Source organism: Coregonus clupeaformis, unplaced genomic scaffold, assembly GCF_020615455.1.
Source record: "Coregonus clupeaformis isolate EN_2021a unplaced genomic scaffold, ASM2061545v1 scaf0411, whole genome shotgun sequence".
NCBI lineage: Eukaryota > Metazoa > Chordata > Actinopteri > Salmoniformes > Salmonidae > Coregonus > Coregonus clupeaformis.
Window position 1 is genome coordinate 134238 of NW_025533866.1, and position 21755 is coordinate 155992.

Consider the following 21755-nt stretch of genomic DNA (forward strand, 5'->3'; position numbering starts at 1 on the left):
TGGATTGATGGAAGTGGAATGGGGATTCTTGAGTGCAAACCAACTGTTCAGCTTTAAGGACCCGTTTGGACTTGACAGGACCAATTCTGAATATCCTTGGGACACCTGATGTTTCTCCCGGTCCCGAACAGCCTACAAAATGAGCAGTGTAGTAGTCAGTCTGAACAATGTAGTCTAATAATTCACACAACATGCAGCTCACTGAGCAATCCTTTTTTGTCAACATCAAAAAAATGTGTACACTATTTTTTATATATTTTACCCTTATTTTACCAGGTAATTAACTGAGAAGAGAGTCTATTTTACAGCAACGACCTCATGAAGTGTTACAGGGGAAAGGGGATGATTGAGCCAATTGGAAGCTGGGGATGATTAGGTGGCCATGATGGTATGAGGGCCAGATAGTGAATTTAGCCAGGACACCGGGGTTAACACCCCTACTCTTACGATAAGTGCCATGGGATCTTTAGTGACCACAGAGAGTCAGGAAACCTGTTTAACGTCCCATGCGAAAGACAGCACCTTACACGGGGCAATGTCCCCTTCACTGCCCCGGGGCATTGGGTTCTCCTTCGAACAGAGAGAAGAGTGCCGTCTACTGGCTCTTCAAATGAATGAGACAGAAATAGATTTTGTAACTTTGTAATCTATAGATTTTCAACAACCTATCAGCTTTCCTTTAGTAAGTTTCAACATACTGTTGTCACTTCAATGATGGTGCCTCACCTCTTTCTGACTGGAGTTTCTGAGGAGCATGTACAGCCGTGAAATTACTGTTGCCTTTTTACTGCCATATAGAGGACCACGTCACAGTGGACAGCTACGTTCCAAAAAAAGATATAGCTCAGTATAACAGCGATAGCTGAAAACTTGGGATGGAGAATCTTGGCATGGAATCTGGTGACCTCATGCACTTCCTCAACAGACACTCCATGTTCCTCTACATGAAGAATCTTAATCTCATTCCTCAGGGAAGGGTTGGTCCCTGAACAACACAATAAAAAAGGAGACAGAAAGACAAATATTGTATTATTCATCCAACTAAAACACAAAGAATATGCAGTACCAGATCACAGTAAACCAAACTCCCAGAATAGTTCATTCATTCATTCAGGAAGTGAAACTCAGTTACATGGAAATGTCTTTCTGAATACTATGTCTATATGGTTTTACCTAAACAGACAAAGTGTGGCAGATGAACTTCCTCCAGTTCACCTAACTCCATAGTGATGTCCAGCAATGGACCACCTTGTCCGTACTGCATGTCTTTCAGAAGTTGACTGTAGGGTTCCCAGTTCCTGAAGTGATACTTCAGAATGACATCTCTCTCACACACCCAGCGGATCCCAGACACTGTGCACTCATAACGCCCTTTGGGTGTCCTGTGCCTGAGGGCAAAAACAAGATATGGTAGAGAGGGTCAATCGTCAAATGGAGAGGTTGGATTAGAAGCCTATTCCCAAAGGTAATGGGGAAATACACTAGCAAGTGGAATTAAATGTTAAAAGTAGTTATTTTACCTGAACATTGTCACTTCCTGGACAGTGGAAGTCAAGGGTTCAATCTGAAGCCAGTGTGTGGAGTCCTGAACAAGGACAAGCATGTCAGTTATACATATGGGGCCAGTTTCCTGGACACAGATTGAGTCTAGTGCTGGACTTTAAGCATGATCAATGGAAGTTTCAATAGAAAGTTCTTTAAGGTCCAAGACTAGGCTTAATCTTTGTCCGGGAAACTGGCCCATTAACCAAAGTAACTAATCTAATGTATTTATTCAATGTTACGTGGAATGCTGGCGATTTGATCCAATTAAACTGTCTAATGACAAAAATATGACAACAGCTAAAATCCTGCATGCCTACAAGCAGAACACAGGACTGTCTATATCCCAGTATGAATGGTTGGTCAGTACACACCTGGCTTTCAGACTGTGTTTATATTACTAAAGCAGAACACAGGACTGTCTATATCCCAGTATGAATGGTTGGTCAGTACACACCTGGCTTTCAGACTGTGTTTATATTACTAAAGCAGAACACAGGACTGTCTATATCCCAGTATGAATGGTTGGTCAGTACACACCTGGCTTTCAGACTGTGTTTATATTACTAAAGCAGAACACAGGACTGTCTATATCCCAGTATGAATGGTTGGTCAGTACACACCTGGCTTTCAGACTGTGTTTATATTACTAAAGCTGAACACAGGACTGTCTATATCCCAGTATGAATGGTTGGTCAGTACACACCTGGCTTTCAGACTGTGTTTATATTACTAAAGCAGAACACAGGACTGTCTATATCCCAGTATGAATGGTTGGTCAGTACACACCTGGCTTTCAGACTGTGTTTATATTACTAAAGCAGAACACAGGACTGTCTATATCCCAGTATGAATGGTTGGTCAGTACACACCTGGCTTTCAGACTGTGCCTGACTCCTGAAGGTATGTAAAAGTGAGAATTGACATTATGACTTACCTCAACATGGTCACAAGTCTTACAGCTCTGAGGAATCCCTGAAGTCAAAAGAAGTAGTTATTTAAAACGGACAATCTCATGTAATAATTAATTAATAATATTAAATAGACTTGTAATAAAAATGAATATAAGTGAGCAACAGTCTCAGAATGTACACTCATTATCATACATATGACATTAGTGTTATATTAATGAATGTTTGTGGAAGCAGGAAACAACATTGTTCTGGTCCATGTTTTGGAGATGTTGGGGGCCTGATTTCTGGTAGATCCCAGGATGAGAGCTTAAAGGTAGAGTCAGCTAAATGATGTTGTGCGAGCAGCACCGCAGATATTGTGATGAGCAAGATGCCTGACTTCTCTCTCACACAGTATTTGCCCATGTGCACGGGTACTCTTCACTCTCTTACAGCGTGGTAGCCACGGGACCAAAGCAGAGAAGTTTAGCATCGCGCTCCAACGCCCTTAGTTGTTGTAGAAATTGACCCACTATGCTGTTTACTTTGTGCATCTACATCATATTGCTGACTCTACCTTTAAGTTTGTTTTGACCAAATAGATCGTGATTGTGTTCCTTGCCTGGGACTCAAGAACACTTTAATCGTATTTTGATTAAAACAATTAATCAGTTAACACTCACATATCTGGCTCGGGTTCTCAGGTCCAGGCTTGATACAACACTCACCACCATGGTCTCTGCTGTTGGAAAGCAGAAGGATAGACTGTGATTAAACTAAATACAACTTATAAAGGCTTTATATAGCATGCATATAGTCTTCATAAGCAATACAAAGGGTGTATAAAGGGTGACAGAACAGCTCCCTATGTAGGGTGCATTGCCAAATGTGACATAACACTATGTCAACTTCACTATGTCAACTTCCATGAAGTCAATACTGATGGTGACATTATCTTGATGAAAGCCCTTAGAGACGTGAAGTCACCAGGTATCATTTTAACAGGTTCTGATGCCCTCTTGTGGTTAGAGTGAAACTGACACTACAGTGAGACATAGGAGAGGAAACATCTGTACATCCAACAGAACACATTAAAACACACTACCACACTAATCTAACTGTCTGTAGGTCCAACAGAACACATTAAAACACACCACTACTACTAATCTAACTGTCTGTAGGTCCAACAGAACACATTAAAACACACCACTACTACTAATCTAACTGTCTGTAGGTCCAACAGAACACATTAAAACACACCACCACCACTAATCTAACTGTCTGTAGGTCCAACAGAACACATTAAAACACACCACTACTACTAATCTAATTGTAGGAATGATTCCAGAGGAAAACACATGATAAAACATTGCTATGACTCACCTTTGAATGTGTTGGTCATCTATCTGACACAGGGTCACTGAGGAGGAGGAGTAAACCACAAACCCAGGATAGAGGGGTTCAGTGAATGTGGTGTGTTCTGTATAAAGGTGTGTCAGTGTACCAGAGGAGGACACACTATAGAAGGACAAAGTACCAGCTGGCCAGTCCAGATACACTCCAACTCTGTTAGAAACAGGACCAGGGATGGATCTGATGACTCCAGCATGGTAAAAGTGATATCCACCGTCAGAGCAGAATAAACACCAGGACTTCCTGTTGTATCCAATCCAACTGTCACCATTCATCTCTCCCTTCCTCTTCATTCCTTTGTACGCCACACCAATGTAAGCCCTGCCCCCATCCCTCTCCACCTCCCAGTAATAACGAGATCCAGATAAGCCTTCTCTGCAGAGAACTTGGGGAATATGGTCAAATCTGTCTGGATGGTCTTCATAATGCTGCTTCTCCTCCACCGGTGTCACCTTCCTGTTCCCCTCAGACAGTATCAGCTCTGGGTTTGCTGTATTTGGGTCCAGGGTGAGATGACAGGCATCTGTAGACAAAAGGAGAGTTTAATCAAACCACATCTTCATATAAAATGTTGTTTTGTAGGTACAGAACAAGTATTGATTAGTTACTATGTTACTGTAGTTCTGAATATGTAGTTAATTAGGATTGAAGAGACTTACATTTCCTCAGCCCTGATTTCAGCCTGAACTCTCCACCATGATCCACACTGTAGGAGAAACAGGTTATTGACTGACAAAGACCTAATAAAGCAGTCAACATTTAAACCATATTGTTGTGTTCTGGTGCACTATCCAAGTTCATTACTAGAGACATACAGGTATTCTGTCCTACCTACTGCATACAGAACAGAGTACAATTCATTACTAGAGAAATACAGGTATTCTACCCTACCTACTCCATTCAGAACAGAGTACAATTCATTACTAGAGACATTCCAGGTATTCTTAGCCTACCTACTGCATACAGAACAGAGTACAATTCCAACAGGATATCAGAGATGCAGAAGAAGAGTATTCATGTGGTGATGATGTATGCTGTGTTGGAGTGCTAAGCCTGCTGGGTAAACGTTCCCTGAATTCTACCATCATGTCCTCATGTTACTGAACCTACTACACTACATAGGACACAACCACTGCTCACACTATTAGGACATCTATTCTGACTTACTCCAGCTTCATCAGTTTATCTGTGGGATCCACCAGAGCAGCTGAAAGCAGTCCCCCTGCAGAGTCTCCTGGGTGATTGTAGCTCAGGTCCAGCCCTTTCAGGTGGGAGGGGTTTGACCTCAGAGCTGAAGACAGAGCAGCACAGCCCTCCTCTGTGACCAGACAGCCAGACAGCCTACAGAGAGACACAACAGCTGTCTAGGTTGGTGTACTGGTGTCAATCATCTTGTAGGACACCCATACATTTGTCCATGACACAAACATTGTGATGAAACATCAGATTTTCAGAGTATTTGTTTTACTAAGCTCAGTACCGACCTGACTGAAACAGCTGTACATACCCCAGTGTGTGTAGTTTACAGTCTGGATCCTCCAGTCCAGCAGAGGGCAGTGTAACTCAGCTCAGTACCGACCTGACTGAAACAGCTGTACTTACCCCAGTGTGTGTAGTTTACAGTCTGGATCCTCCAGTCCAGCAGACAGCAGTGTAACTCCTGAGTCCTGCAGGTCATTGTCTCTCAGCTCCAGTTGTTTCAGTTGTGAGTTGGGTGAACTCAGGACTGAGGCCAGATCTGAACAGCAACCCTCTGTCAGACCACACTGACCTAGACTAGAGGGCAGAAGAGCACATGATTAACAAATGTCTAAAACATACACATAATAACTCATACTGAAGATATTTAACTCACACTAGTGTCTGTATTTTGCAGAGTGCACTGGTTAGTCCAACACAGAGCAGCTCCACTCCTCTGTCTCCCAGGTCATTGTAGCTGAGGTCCAGTTCTCTCAGGGGGGAGTTTGGTGTCTGCAGAGCTGAGGCCAGAGTCTCACAGGATTCATATGTGAGTTTACAGCCAGACAGTCTGGAGAGAGGAGATATAGTGATACACTGTTAAATATGCAAAGCTTTAAGAATAATGAGATGCATTAAGATAATAACAGAAGGACACAGTGAAAAACATACTAACTCACTCAAGATATTTACCTTAGTTTTATATATGTGTTATGTATGTTTCTGGATATGTCCCAAAATGTTAAAATAATTTTAAAAACATACACATACTAACTATACTGAACAGAAATATAAACCCAACATGTAAAGTGTTGGTCCCACGTTTCATGAGCTGAAATAAAAGATCCCAGATATGTTCCATACGCACAAAAGCTTATTTCTCTCAAATGTTGTGCATAAATTTGATTAGATCCCTGTTAGTGAGCGTTTCTCCTTTGTTAAGATAATCAATTTTGTTAAGATAATCCATTCACCTGACAGGTGTGGTATATCAAGAAGCTGATTAAACTGCATGATCATTACACAGGTGCACCTTGTGCTGGGGACAATAAAAGGCCACTCTGAAATGTGCAGTTTTGTCACACAACACAATGAAACAGATGTGTCAAGTTTTGAGGGAGCGTGCAATTGGCATGATGACTGCAGGAATGTCCACCAGAGCTGTTGCTAGAGAATTTTATGTTAATTTCTCTACCATAAACCGCCTCCAACATCGTTTTAGAGAATTTGGCAGTACATCCTACTGGCCTCGCAACCGCAGACCATGTGTAAACACGCCAGCCCAGGACCTCCACATCCGGCTTCTTCACCTGCAGGATGGTCTGAGACAAGCCACCAGGACAGCTGATTTAACTGTGGGTTTTCACAACCGAATACTTTCTGCACAAATAGTCAGAAACCGTCTCAGGGAAGCTCATCTGCGTGCTCGTCATCCTCACCAGGGTCTTGACCTGACTGCAGTATGGCGTCGTAACCGACTTCAGTGGGCAAATGCTCACCTTCGATGGCCACTGGCACGCTGGAGACGTGTGCTCTTCACGGATGAATCCCGGTTTCAACTGTACCGGGAAGATGGCAGAAAGCGTGTATGGCGTCGTGATGGCATTGTGTGGGCAAGCGGTTTGCTGAGGTCAACGTTGTGAACAGAGTGCCCCATGGTGGCGGTGGGGTTATGGTATGGGCAGGCATAAGCTACGGACAATGAACACGATCGCATTTTATCGATGGGAATTTGAATGCACAGAGATACCGTGACGAGATCCTGAGGCCCATTGTCGTGCCATTCATCTGCTGCCATCACCTCATGTTTCAGCATGATAATGCACGGCCCCGTGTCGCAAGGATCTGTATACAATTCCTGGAAGCTGAAAATGTCCCAGTTCTTCCATGGACTGCATACTCACCAGACATGCATGTTTGGGATGCTCTGGATCGACGTGTACGACAGCGTCTTCCAGTTCCCGGCAGTTTTCAGCAACTTCGCACAGCCATTGAAGAGGAGTGGGACAACATTCCACAGGCCACAATCAACAGCCTGATCAACTCTATGTGAAAGAGATGTGTCGCGCTGCATGAGGCAAATGGTGGTCACACCAGATACGGACTGGTTTTCTGATACACACCCATACTTATTTTTTTAAAGGTATCTGTGACCAACAGATGCATATCTGAATTCCCATTTATGTGAAATCCATAGATTAGGGCCTAATTAATTTATTTCAATTGACTGAATTCCTCATTTGAACTGTAACTCAGTAAAACCTTTGAAATGGTTGCATGTTGCATTTATATTTTTGTTCAGTATACAGTACATACAGAATATATAAACACTCACAGTGGATAATGAAGATATTTAACTCACACTAGTGTCTGTATGTTGTAGAGTGGACTGGTTAGTCCAACACAGAGCAGCTTCACTCCTCTGTCTCCCAGGTCATTGTATCTGAGGTCCAGTTCTCTCAGGGGGGACTTTGGTGTCTGCAGAGCTGAAGCCAGAGTCTCAAATGATTTATATGTGAGTTTACAGCCAGACAGTCTGGAGAGAAGAAATATATTGATATACTGTTAAATATGCAAAGCTTTAAGAATAATGAGATGCATTAAGACAATAACAGAAGGACACATGATTAACCAATGTTAAAAACATACTAACTCACTCAAGACATTTAACCTTAGTTTGATATATTTATCACATGTTATGTATGTTTCTGCATATTTACCAAGATGTTCAAATAATGTTAAAAACATACACATACTAACTACATACATAATATATAAACACTCACAGTGGATACTGAAGATATTTAACTCACACTAGTGTCTGTATGTTGCAGAGTGGACTGGTTAGTCCAACACAGAGCAGCTCCACTCCTCTGTCTCCCAGGTCATTGTAGCTGAGGTCCAGTTCTCTCAGGGGGGAGTTTGGTGTCTGCAGAGCTGAGGCCAGAGTCTCACAGGATTCATATGTGAGGTCACAGCGATCCAGTCTGGAGAGAGGAGATCATCTGTTAGATATACAAATCCTTCAGAATAATGATACTGTATACATCAACTCAATAGCAGAACTTACAGTGCTCTCTTGCAGGTTTTCACTACCGGCCGCAACCTCTGATAACCTTCCTCTGATGTGGTGTATGTCTTCAGGTCAAACTCCTCCAGCACCTCCTCTGACATCAGTAACAGGTAGGCCAGGGCTGAACATTGGTCAGGTTTTAGTCTTGTTTCTGAAAGAGTTCCTGATCGCAGGGAGGTTTGCATTTCTTCAACTAGAGAGTTGGCACCAAGTTCATTCAGACAGTGGAACAAGTTGATGATCCTTTCTGGTGAGGATTCCCATTTGATGTTGTCTGAAAGGTACCTGACTGTTCTCTCAACTGTTTCCTCATTGCTCTGTGTTGTACTTCCTGTCTGTGTCAGAAGGCCTCGTAACAGATTCTGATTGGACTCCAGTGAGAGACCCAGAAGGAAGCGGAGGAACAGGTCCAGGTGTCCATTCTCACTCTCCAAGGCCTGGTCCACTGCTCTCATGTGTAAGTCAGACAACTGGATTGACTCCTCATCTTCATCGTCAAAATGTAAATGTAATCATAACCACTAGTGACTGCTTGGGGAAAAAACGTTTTCCTTCTTGTCCAGATATGATTCTAAAGCATGCACTGCTGCTAGAAACTCCTGAATGCTCAGATGCACAAAGCTGTAGACCTTGTCTTGGTTCAGCCCAGATTCTTCTTTAAAGATCTCTGTACACAATGCTGAGTACTCTGATGCCTCTGTGACATCAAGGCCACACTCTCTCAGGTCCTCCTCATAGAAGATCAGGTTGCCCTTCTGCAGCTGTTGGAAAGCCAGCTCTGCCAGTTTCAGGATCATCTCTTTGTCTGACTGAGACAGTTCCTTTGGGTTTGTCTCTGTGGCTTTGTTGTACTTCTTGTTCTTCACAATGATTTGGATGAGCGTGAAGTGTGAGTACATCTGGGTCAGAGTTTTGGGGACTTCATCCTTCTCTGCCTCTTTCAGCATCATCTCAAGGACAGTGGCTGATATCCAACAGAAGACTGGCATGTGGCACATGATGTGGAGGCTCCTTGATGTCTTCATGTGTTTGATGATTTCATTGGCCAGATTCTGATCTGTTATTTTCTTCCTGAAGTACTCCTCCTTCTGTGGATCATTGAACCCTCGTACCTCTGTCACCTGGTCAACACACTCAGGAGGGATCTGATTGGCTGCTGCAGGCCGTGAGGTTATCCAGAGGAGAGCAGAGGGAAGCAGATTCCCCTTGATGAGGTTTGTCAGCAGCACGTCCACTGAGGTTGGCTTCGTGACATCACAGCACCTCTCATTGTTTTTGAAGTCTAGAGGAAGTCGACACTCATCCAGACCATCAAAAATGAAAACAGTTTTGGTTTCCCATCTTCAATGCTGTCAATCTCTTTCAGCTCTGAGAAGTAGTGGGAAAGAAGTTGCATCAGACTGTATTGGTCCTTTTTCAGGTTCAGATCACGGAAAGGAAGAGGAAACATGAAATGAATGTCCTGATTTGCTTTTCCCTCTGCCCAGTCAAGGATGACCTTCTGCACAGAGACTGTTTTTCCAATGCCAGCGATTCCTTTTGTCAGCACAGTTCTGATAGGTTTGTCTTGTCCAGGTAAAGGCTTGAAGATGTCGTTGCATTTGATTGGTGTCTCTTGTGTGGTTTGTTTCTTGGATGCCATCTCTATCTGTCTCACCTCATGTTCATTATTGACCCCTCCACTTCCACCCTCTGTGATGTAGAGCTCTGTGTAGACGTCCTTTAACAGACTTTGGTTTTCCAATTCCTTCAGATATGTGTTGATACTTGTGTTTCAGTTTAGCCTTAATGTCTTGTTGGACTGTCAGAAGAGTTTGACCTGTAGGAAAACAATGAGAGTTGGGACTCATAAGTTTGTGTGAGTGTGTGTGTGTGTGTGTGTGGGTGGGGGGGGGTTTGTTAGAGGGGCCTTTGTCCCGTTCATTGTAATATTGTATGAAACACAGTCTTACTTCTTCTGTCCAGAAGGTTGTGTGTGATCTTTAATGCATCCTCACTGTCCAAACTCTCCACTTCCTTATTGTCATCTGGTAATGGTTCCTGGCTGAAAGCAGGTGGCTGATCACTCTTCATTGATAGCAGGCTGGGGGCAGGTGACTCTGCTCTGGGCTTCTGGACACTGAACAAAACAGGGAGGCAGATCACCTCATCAATATCTCATCAGTACCTCATCTACATCATTTCAACAACTGTATAGCTGAACTCATAGAAGTACTGATGTTTCTTTATAAAGCTACAGTCTGCAATTGGTAAATCGGTTTGGGGACTTTTAAATTAATGATGTAGAACTACATTTGATGTAATTTGGGAAAACTTTTCCCTTTAGTTTTATATCTTTAAGAGAACTGTATATTTTACATGTCATCTCTTACCTCTTAGAACTGGTGTCTTGAGTCATTTTAGAGGCAGTGGTCTCCTCCTCTCTCTCCCCCAGAGAGACTCATTTTAGAGGCAGTGGTCCCCTCCTCTCTCTCCCCCAGAGAGACTCATTTTAGAGGCAGTGGTCTCGTCCCTCTCTCCCCCAGAGAGACTCATTTTAGAGGCAGTGGTCTCCTCCTCTCTCTCCCCAGAGAGACTCATTTTAGAGGCAGTGGTCTCCTCCTGTCTCTCCCCAGAGACACTCATTTTAGAGGCAGTGGTCCCCTCCTCTCTCTCCCCAGAGAGACTCATTTTAGATGTAAGTCACAGCTCACTCAGCTACAATAAGAAATAACAGAACAGTCAATATTTCTGAACATTGTTGAAGAACCATTAACAATGACAACACTTTTACTGTCTGTGGTCAAAGTTCAAACAGAGACTTCATGTTGCATTTAAACATGCACAGTCATGTTATTAATTTGATTTGATTTGACTTGGATCCCCATTAGCTGACGCCATAACAACAGCTAGTCTACCTCGGGTACACACAACTAAAAATACGTTACAGCTTAGATTGACAGACATTATAAACATTTACCAAGTAGACATTACATACAGTTAAAATAGCTGACAGGTATTTATTCTATACCAAGGGAAGCCAGGCTATAATGTATCTTTCGTCTCTCTTTGCTTCATAATTGTCCTTTAATTCGCAAGAGGCTGAATGTATCTCACAGGAGAAAGCATCCGAGCGAGCTAAACAGCGCCCCTCTGTCTCTCTATGTGTAGGCCATCTATCTGATGCTGTCTGGTCCAAACGAGTATGACATTGTTGCCCGTAGTATTGAAGACAAGGGAAGCCTCGCGAGCATTTGGCCTTTGATTTAAAAAAGCTCTGTATGACAGAGTGATAGACCGTGTACTGTATGACAGAGTGATAGACCGTGTACTGTATGACAGAGTGATAGACTGTGTACTGTATGACAGAGTGATAGACCGTGTACTGTATGACAGAGTGATAGACCGTGTACTGTATGACAGAGTGATAGACAGTGTACTGTATGACAGAGTGATAGACCGTGTACTGTATGACAGAGTGATAGACCGTGTACTGTATGACAGAGTGATAGACCGTGTACTGTATGACAGAGTGATAGACCGTGTACTGTATGACAGAGTGATAGACCGTGTACTGTATGACAGAGTGATAGACCGTGTACTGTATGACAGAGTGATAGACCGTGTACTGTATGACAGAGTGATAGACCGTGTACTGTATGACAGAGTGATAGACCGTGTACTGTATGACAGAGTGATAGACCGTGTACTGTATGACAGAGTGATAGGCCGTGTACTGTATGACAGAGTGATAGACCGTGTACTGTATGACAGAGTGATAGACCGTGTACTGTATGACAGAGTGATAGACCGTGTACTGTATGACAGAGTGATAGACCGTGTACTGTATGACAGAGTGATAGACCGTGTACTGTATGACAGAGTGATAGACCGTGTACTGTATGACAGAGTGATAGACCGTGTACTGTATGACAGAGTGATAGACCGTGTACTGTATGACAGAGTGATAGACCGTGTACTGTATGACAGAGTGATAGACCGTGTACTGTATGACAGAGTGATAGACCGTGTACTGTATGACAGAGTGATAGACCGTGTACTGTATGACAGAGTGATAGACCGTGTACTGTATGACAGAGTGATAGACCGTGTACTGTATGACAGAGTTATAGACCGTGTACTGTATGACAGAGTGATAGACCGTGTACTGTATGACAGAGTGATAGACCGTGTACTGTATGACAGAGTGATAGACCGTGTACTGTATGACAGAGTGATAGACCGTGTACTGTATGACAGAGTGATAGACCGTGTACTGTATGACAGAGTGATAGACCATTTTGTCAACATGAAAGAGAGGAGGGTGTCATTGGCGTTTCTCTACAAGTAGGGTGAGTCAACATGTTTTTTCTACTTGCACGATCGCACGACGCCCCAACACACACATAAATCAGGACCATGAACCACTCTTTGCAATTTGCTGAAAACTCTCTGTGGTTCTAAATCAATAGTTGTTTAGTGGTCCGAAAATGTCGGAAACATTAACTTGCTTGACCATGCTGTAGGTCATGTAACTGTCTGTTACATAGAATATGCATTGTGGACTTAACTGGACAGAAGTTGCTCTCCGGTTTTGTGATAAAACAAAGGTGTAGTTGAATTTATTCTGCCACTGTGTCTTCTTATTGTCTCGGCCTTTAGGCCTAAAGCCTATATCAGGGTCACAAGGCATATGAATTAACAGGTTATAGAGCAAAACAAATATTACAACACATAGATTGTATTGTATTTTTCTGTCTTCCCCAGTGATTTTCCGCACGCACCTCTACTGGTGTGACCTCATAATAGGCGTGGATGCAATTTGGACACCCAAGCTTTAGGCTTCTGTAGGACTGAACCTGCCGAGTTGATGTATGAGCTTCGGAATGTTTTAATTATAGGCTGTGCCCGGGCTTTTCTCCGTTTATTTTACCATTTGTATCATGTAAATATAAACCACTATCGACAGCAACCGTCAGTAAAACCCACATACATTTATAACTGTCACTTTAGTGTTCGTTTTCTTCCATTTGAAGCTTAGATTTTGCATCATTTTTGCATCGTGTGTAAAGGTTCTCCAAACCAGTTTTTTTAATGATTCATACATACTTTCCTAACCCTAAAATGTGCCTAAATAATCTACAAAATCCGAGTATTTTTAATATTCTCAACCCGTTCTCTCGATGTATTCTAGTCTGTCGACAAAAATCTAATTAAAGGTACACCGTACTTAAAGGCTTAAAATATATGTACTGAAAACGCTATTTAATGAAAACTCCACCAGAAAATCTGTTGGCCAGCAAGTGGGAGTGTTTTCAGCGGTTGAATTACATTTATTCAGCGCACGCAAGGGAACCACGCCTGCAAAGCCCGTTATGCAACTTAATAAGGTAAAGTCTGAATAGAAACGACGAGCAGTCCGTAGGAAAGGCGTAATTTCATAAATTGGAATAGTGCCCTTAGTGAATACACCCATGCACTGCTCGAGTTCACATGAGGTGCGATCAGTTTATCTCGTCCGTTGCACCGGGGCATGTATTCAGAAGAAAGGTGTGCCGATAACGATTGAACCAGTGGGTAACATTATGCAACGGTGCGCCGGCCAAGTTATATCGAGCGCACAGCAGTGAGCAAAACGGACCACCACCTTTCTGATCCATGTCGCCAGAAAGCATTTTCAACTTGAACTTTGATTTATCCCAACATTTATTTAGTTTCTATGCTATTGTTGCACGTCATTTTTACTTGACTGACTTGTCGAAACAGACTATTTTCTTTATTTAGTGACATCTTTACATAATTCCGATGCACGTCTTCTAACGTTGTTTCATCATGCGGATAATAATCACGATAATGTGCTGTCAGTCGCCTTTACCAATAATACCCTACCTCATAGCCCTGTAGCCTATAACATCACATTGGATCATATTGATTAGGCTAATTAATATGAATCAACACCAATATACAATTGTCAAAGACTCCAGCCACCCTAGTCATAGACTGTTCTCCCTGCTACCGCACGGCAAGCGGTACCGGAGTGCCAAGTCTAGGTCCAAAAGACTTCTCAACAGCTTCTACCCCCAAGCCATAAGACTCCTGAACAGCTAATCATGGCTACCCGGACTATTTGCACTGCCCCCCCACCCTATCCTTTTTACGCTGCTGCTACTCTGTTAATTATTTATGCATAGTCACTTTAACTCTACCCACATATACATATTACTTCAACTATCTCAACTAGCCGGTGCCCCCGCACATTGACTCTGCACCGGTACCCCCCTGTATATATAGCCTCCCTACTGTTATTTTATTTTACTTCTGCTCTTTTTTTCTCAACACTTTTTTTTGTTGTTGTTTTATTTTTACTTATTTTGTTAAAAATAAATGCACTGTTGGTTAAGGGCTGTAAGGAAGCATTTCACTGTAATGTCTGCACCTGTTGTATTCGGCGCATGTGACCAATACAATTTGATTTGATTTATAAATAAGACTAAACTCATCATTCTTGAAAGTTGAAATCAGTATTGTATTAACTTTATAATTCTGCAGACGTCTTACCCTTAAATCATCTGTCTCTCTATAATAGCCTAACTTCTCCAGAACACTTTTCTACATTAAATTGTAAAAGAAAGCTACAGACCTCTGATGTTTTTGTCTTCTACCTGTAAAGTCCATTTCTTCCTCTACTTCCTTATACTTCCTATGTTGGGAGATGAGGTGGAGGGAGGGGAGAGGTAGAGGGAGAGGTGGCGAGGTGGAGGGAGGGAGATAGAGAGGGAGGGAGGGAGGAGACAGGGAGAGGTGGCGAGAGGGAGAGGTGGGGGGAGGGAGAGGTGGGGGGAGAGAGGAAGAGGGGGGGGGATGGGATGGAGGGTGGAGGGAGGAGGGGGTGGAGGAGGAGGTAGGGAGGAGGGGTGGAGAGAGGGAGGAGAGGGAGGGAGAGAGAGGTGGAGGGGGGAGATAGAGAGGGAGGGAGGAGAGGTGGAGGGAGAGGTTGCGAGAGGGAGAGGTGGAGGGAGGGAAAGAGGTGGAGGGAGGGAGGAGGGAGGAGGGAGGGAGGAGGGAGGGAGGGAGGGAGGGAGGGAGGAGGGAGGGAGAAGAGGTGGAGGGAGGGAGGGAGGAGACAGGGAGAGGTGGCGAGAGGGAGAGGTGGAGGGAGGGAGAGGTGGGGGGAGGGAGGAGTGTGGGAGAGGTGGGGGGAGAGAGGAAGAGGTGGGGGGGATGGGAGGGAGGGTGGAGGGATGGAGGGGGTGGAGGGAGGGAGGTAGGGAGAGAGGGATGGAGAGAGGGAGGAGAGGTGGAGATTGAGCATAGTGCAATATCAAAAGTAGTGCACTATATAGGGAAAAGGGTGTCATTTGAGAGTACGTACTCTATACACTGTGTAGTAACATAGGACCTTAGAGCTTATTGACATAGGATCTGTCTCTCTCTCTAACACACACACACAGAGACACACACAAACACACACACACACACACACACACACACCTTAACAGCGGTGACTACACTACATTTACAACTTGCGGTAACTCTCTGTGGTTCTAAATCAATAGTTGTTTAGTGATCGGAAACATTAACTTGCTTGACCATGATGTAGGTCATGTCTGTTACATAGAATATGCATTGTGGACTTAACTGGACAGAAGTTGCTCTCCGGTTTTGTGATAAAACAAAGGTGTGGTTGAATTTATTCTGCCACTGTGTCTTCTTATTGTCTCGGCCTTTAGGCCTACAGTCTATATCACGGTCACAAAGCATAAGAATTAACAGTGATTTTACGCACGCACCTCTACTGGTGTGACCTCATAATAGGCGTGGATGCAATTTGGACACCCAAGCTTTAGGCTTCTGTAGGACTGAACCTGCCGAGTTGATGTATGAGCTTCGGAATGTTTTAATTATAGGCTGTGCCCAGGCTTTTCTCCCTTTATTTTACCATTTGTATCATGTAAATATAAACCACTATCGACAGCAACCGTCAGTAAAACCCACATACATTTATAACTGTCACTTTAGTGTTCGTTTTCTTCCATTTGAAGCTTAGATTTTGCATCATTTTTGCATCGTGTGTAAAGGTTCTCCAAACCAGTTTTTTTAAATGATTCATACATACTTTCCTAACCCTAAAATGTGCCTAAATAATCTACAAAATCCGAGTATTTTTTAATATTCTCAACCCGTTCTCTCGATGTATTCTAGTCTGTCGAAAAAAATCTAATTAAAGGTACACCGTACTTAAAGGCTTGAAATATATGTACTGAAAACGCTATTTAATAAAAACTCCACCAGAAAATCTGTTGGCCAGCAAGTGGGAGTGTTTTCAGCGGTTGAATTACATTTATTCAGCGCACGCAAGGGAACCACGCCTGCAAATCCCGTTATGCAACTTAATAAGGTAAAGTGTGAATAGAAACGATGAGCAGTGCGTAGGAAAGGCGTGCATAAGAAAGGCGTAATTTCATAAATTGGAATAGTGCCCTTAGTGAATACACCCATGCACTGCTTAACTTCACATGAGCTGCGATCAGTTTCTCGCCCGTTGCACCGCGGCTTTATTCAGAAGAAAGGTGTGCAGGCAACGAGTGAACCAGTGGGTAACATTACGCAACGGTGCGCCGGCCAAGTTAGACCTTTCTGATCGGTGTCGCCAGAAAGTATTTTCAACTTTGATTTAGCCCTAAATTTAAATAGTTTCTATGCTATTGTTGCACGTCACTTTTACTTGACTGACTTGAAGCAACAGACTATTTTCTGTATTTAGTGACATCTTTACATACTTCCGATGCACGTCTTCTAACGTTGTTTCATCATGCGGATAATAATCACGATAATGTGATGTCAGTCGCCTTTACCATTAATACCCTAACTCATAGCCCTGTAGCCTATAACATCACATCACATTGGATCATATTGATTAGGCTAAGCAATATGAATCAACACCAATGTACAGTAAAATTATCATTCTTGAAAGTTGAAATCAGTATTGTATTAACTTTACAATTCTGTAGATGTCTTACCAATAAATCACCTATCTCTCTATGATAGCCTAACTTCTCCAGAACACTTTTCTACATTAAATTGTAAAAGAAAGCTACAAACCTCAGATGTTTTTGTCTTCTACCCATAACGTCCATTTATTCCTCTACTTCCTTATACTTCCTATGTTGGGACATGAGGTGGAGGTAGAGGGAGAGGTAGTGGCAGAGGTGGGGGGAGAGAGGGAGAGGTGGAGGGAGGGAGGGAGGAGGAGAGGTGGAGGGAGGGAGAGGTGGGAGGGAGGAGAGGGAGGGAGAGGTGGAGGGAGGGAGAGGGAGGTAGAGGTGGAGGGAGGGAGGGAGAGGTGGAGGGAGGGAGAGAGGGAGGGAGAGGTGGAGGGAGGGAGGGAGAGGTGGAGGGAGGGGAGAGGGAGGGAGAGGGAGGGAGGGAGGGAGGGAGGGAGGGAGGAGGGAGGGAGGGAGGAGGGAGGGAGGGAGGGAGGGAGGGAGGGAGGGAGGGAGGAGGGAGGGAGGGAGGGAGGGAGGGAGGGAGGGAGGAGAGGGAGGAGGGAGAGGTGGAGGGAGGGAGGGAGGGAGAGGAGGAGGGAGGGAGAGGGAGGGAGAGGTGGAGGGAGGGAGGGAGGGAGGGAGAGGTGGAGGGAGGGAGAGAGGGAGGGAGAGGTGGGAGGGAGGGAGGGAGAGGTGGAGGAGGGAGAGAGGGAGGGAGAGGTGGAGGGAGGGAGAGGTGGAGGGAGGGAGAGAGGGAGGGAGAGGTGGGGAGAGGGAGGGAGGGAGGGAGGGAGGGAGGGGTGGAGGGAGGGAGAGGTGGAGGGAGGGAGAGAGGGAGGGAGAGGTGGAGGGAGGGAGAGGTGGGGGGAGGGAGAGGTGGGGGGAGGGAGGGAGGGGTGGAGGGAGGGAGAGAGGGAGGGAGAGGTGTCAAAGGACACCAGAAACAAAATTGTAGACCTGCACCAGGCTGGGAAGACTGAATCTGCAATAGGTAAGCAGCTTGGTTTGAAGAAATCAACTGTGGGAGCAATTATTAGGAAATGGAAGACATACAAGACCACTGATAATCTCCCTCGATCTGGGGCTCCACGCAAGATCTCACCCCGTGGGGTCAAAATGATCACAAGAACGGTGAGCAAAAATCCCAGAACCACACGGGGGGACCTAGTGAATGACCTGCAGAAAGCTGGGACCAAAGTAACAAAGCCTACCATCAGTAACACACACGCCGCCAGGGACTCAAATCCTGCAGTGCCAGACGTGTCCCCCTGCTTAAGCCAGTACATGTCCAGGCCCGTCTGAAGTTTGCTAGAGTGCATTTGGATGATCCAGAAGAGGATTGGGAGAATGTCATATGGTCAGATGAAACCAAAATAGAACTTTTTGGTAAAAACTCAACTCGTCGTGTTTGGAGGACAAAGAATGCTGAGTTGCATCCAAAAACACCATACCTACTGTGAAGCATGGGGGTGGAAACATCATGCTTTGGGGCTGTTTTTCTGCAAAGGGACCAGGGACGACTGATCCGTGTAAAGGAAAGAATGAATGTGGCCATGTATCGTCAGATTTTGAGTGAAAACCTCCTTCCATCAGCAAGGGCATTGAAGATGAAACGTGGCTGGGTCTTTCAGCATGACAATGATCCCAAACACACCGCCCGGCAACGAAGGAGTGGCTTCGTAAGAAGCATTTCAAGGTCCTGGAGTGGCCCAGCCAGTCTCCAGATCTCAACCCCATAGAAAATCTTTGGAGGGAGTTGAAAGTCTGTGTTGCCCAGCGACAGCCCCAAAACATCACTGCTCTAGAGGAGATCTGCATGGAGGAATGGGCCAAAAATACCAGCAACAGTGTGTGAAAACCTTGTGAAGACTTACAGAAAACGTTTGACCTGTGTCATTGCCAACAAAGGGTATATAACAAAGTATTGAGAAACTTTTGTTATTGACCAAATACTTATTTTCCACCATAATTTGCAAATAAATTCATTAAAAATCCTACAATGTGATTTTCTGGTTTTTCTCATTTTGTCTGTCATAGTTGACGTGTACCTATGATGAAAATTACAGGCCTCTCTCATCTTTTTAAGTGGGAGAACTTGCACAATTGGTAGCTGACTAAATACTTTTTCCCCCCACTGTATGTAAAAAAAAAAGTATTTAATAAGATTATTTCATTCATTCAGATCTAGGATGTGTTATTTTAGTGTTCCCTTTATTTTTTTGAGCAGTGTATATTTGTTTTTAAACATTTAATCGCAGTGGTGTCAATATACATATTTTTTCTTCATTTAGTGAATAACATGACTCATTTCTTTATTTTATTCAGTTCAATCCAGTTCAATTCAACTGAGTCCAATCCATTCAATTCATTTCAACAGAGTCCAATCAAATCAATTCCAATCCATTCAATATGATTCAATTCAGTTCTTACTGGCGATTTCCAGAGAGGTGTAGGTGTGTCCGCAAATGTTGTCATTTATTAAAACTGAACTTGACATGACAATGTGCTAATCCTCCTGCAACCTTTAGACCATGCGTGCTCACAGTTTCTAGTGGTTGAAGTCTTGCATTGCAAGAAGGCAAAAGTAGCCTAGTAGCTTTGTGCAGATGGGGAATATATGACGAGACTCTTATTCAGAACAAAACAACCGGTAGCCCTAGCTAAATATATTAACAAGATGCAATCATTTGCTGTTAGTGAAAGAGCGAAAATCGATGTATCTTTACATTCTAAAATAATTAGAAATAGGCATATATTTCCTGTTTTTATTTCATTTCCATGATCATTACAGAATAAAGCCTATACTCGCCAAATAGCCTATAGGCCTACAACAAGTTACGATTGGCTACCATTCGTCCCATCTCTCATTTAATAGGACCCACTTCACAGTAGTAAATAGACCAGCTACAGTATTTCCAGCAGCCTATTTTGCTCTATGAGATCCGATCCGAAGCGCAGTTTAATGTTAGAACAGACGATTCACCTTTTCCCTTGACGTTTGTAGGCTACGCCTGAATACTGAAACGTGACATTTCTTGCGTAGACAATATTTCAATTATAAACATAATACATTATCATAATTATTGCATAATAAATTCCTCACCTTTTCTGGCCATGATGAGTTCATATTCCCGATGTAGCCATACAACAAATTACCATGCGCATTTCTCATTTAATTGGGCCTATCAGAGAGGCTATTATTTAAAGTGTTTGCTCTATGCAGATGACAGGGTGCGCGGCGCTGTTTATAACATACAGCAGAATGTAACAGGTGAACAGACAGCTGATCTTTTGTATTGAAGTGTGTAGGCTACCAATAAACTCTAGTTTATTTTTATTTTTTCGAGTAGACAATGTTTCAGAATTTGTGTGCAGGGCAGCATATTTAGTTTCGGGAAAAAGTGAATGCAAAACATTACTGCATTCCAACGATCTGTTTACAGGTCCACAACAATTTGCAATTGTTTTTGTCTTTTAGAAACGGTCAGATAGACCTACAGCAAATGTTACTGTAAAATAAAACATTCTGCCAACACCTCCAAAGACATTTGAAGTTCTCCATGGATATGTTCTTTAGATATACTGTCTGGGCCTAATTCCAATACTTCCCAACTATACAGCAAATAAGGTCGTTATTGTCACCATGAAGGGTGAATGATGGGCGTATTTCACGTGGAGTTATAACGCTCATTGTTACTCATCAAACCACAACTGAGTGAGACAAATAAAACCTTTGTGAGTTTGATGAGTAAAAATAAAAATATAGCTTCAAAGAGACCATTAGAACAATTCAAGTTACTTTAGCGATGACAAATATACTTTTGAAGTGTTCTAATGGTCCTCTCTTTGTAGCTATGCTTTTATTTTTACTAATCAAACCACAACTGAGTGAGACAAATAAAACCTTTTGATTGAATTCAATATCTGACACTAGCAGTAGGCAATACTCACCAATACGCCATCCATCCTCAACAGCTCCCCTGTAGGCGGATCGGCAACATTGCTGTTCTGCAGAATGAACAAGTCGTGCTTTCCACCTGGGCACTATATTCAACAGCGTCTTTTGCACCTAACATCACATATCACCTGCTCATTAAGAGTAGAAGCCTTCTCTGTTCACATAGCCTAGTTGAACTCGTTTTGGGATGGTGCTTTTATGGCGATGTGGGGGGCCGTCTATTTCTCCGTTCGTATTTGGGAACCCATTGATGGCAAAGAAACCCTCAACCTGTTGCGCGATGGTGGAAATTGTATGTTACAGTACCTTTTGCTGATGATTGCGTCCAAAACATTGGCTCATCGAGGGATGTGAGATGCCGCCGCTGGCCGATCAGCAAGCTCCGGCTGAAAAGTGCCCTGTTGCCAAAAACCCGAGGATGGATAACACTTTGACGCGCACCCGAATGGCAT

The 21755-nt window shown here is 43.5% G+C and overlaps 1 protein-coding gene and 1 pseudogene across 1 annotated transcript; both read right to left on the reverse strand.

Moving 5' to 3' along the window:
• Window positions 1-807: 807 nt before the first annotated feature.
• On the reverse strand, window positions 808-2511 carry LOC123484703 (NACHT, LRR and PYD domains-containing protein 1 homolog). Its single transcript, XM_045215268.1, has 5 exons — window positions 2480-2511; window positions 1521-1585; window positions 1174-1388; window positions 871-985; window positions 808-820 (listed from the first exon to the last, which is right to left on the reverse strand). Exons 2-5 carry the CDS (start codon window positions 1526-1528, stop codon window positions 808-810), a joined length of 351 nt encoding a protein of 116 aa, XP_045071203.1. The 5' UTR covers window positions 1529-1585; window positions 2480-2511.
• Window positions 2512-3751: 1240 nt separating this feature from the next.
• Window positions 3752-10803, reverse strand: LOC123481206 (annotated as a pseudogene).
• Window positions 10804-21755: the final 10952 nt, after the last annotated feature.

Bases quoted from the DNA above. Each gene is read 5' to 3' on its own strand.
- LOC123484703 (XM_045215268.1), bottom strand. The intron at 986-1,173 runs GTAAAACCATAT...TGTGTTGTTCAG, and splicing joins GCCACACTTTGTCTGTTTAG to GGACCAACCCTTCCCTGAGG.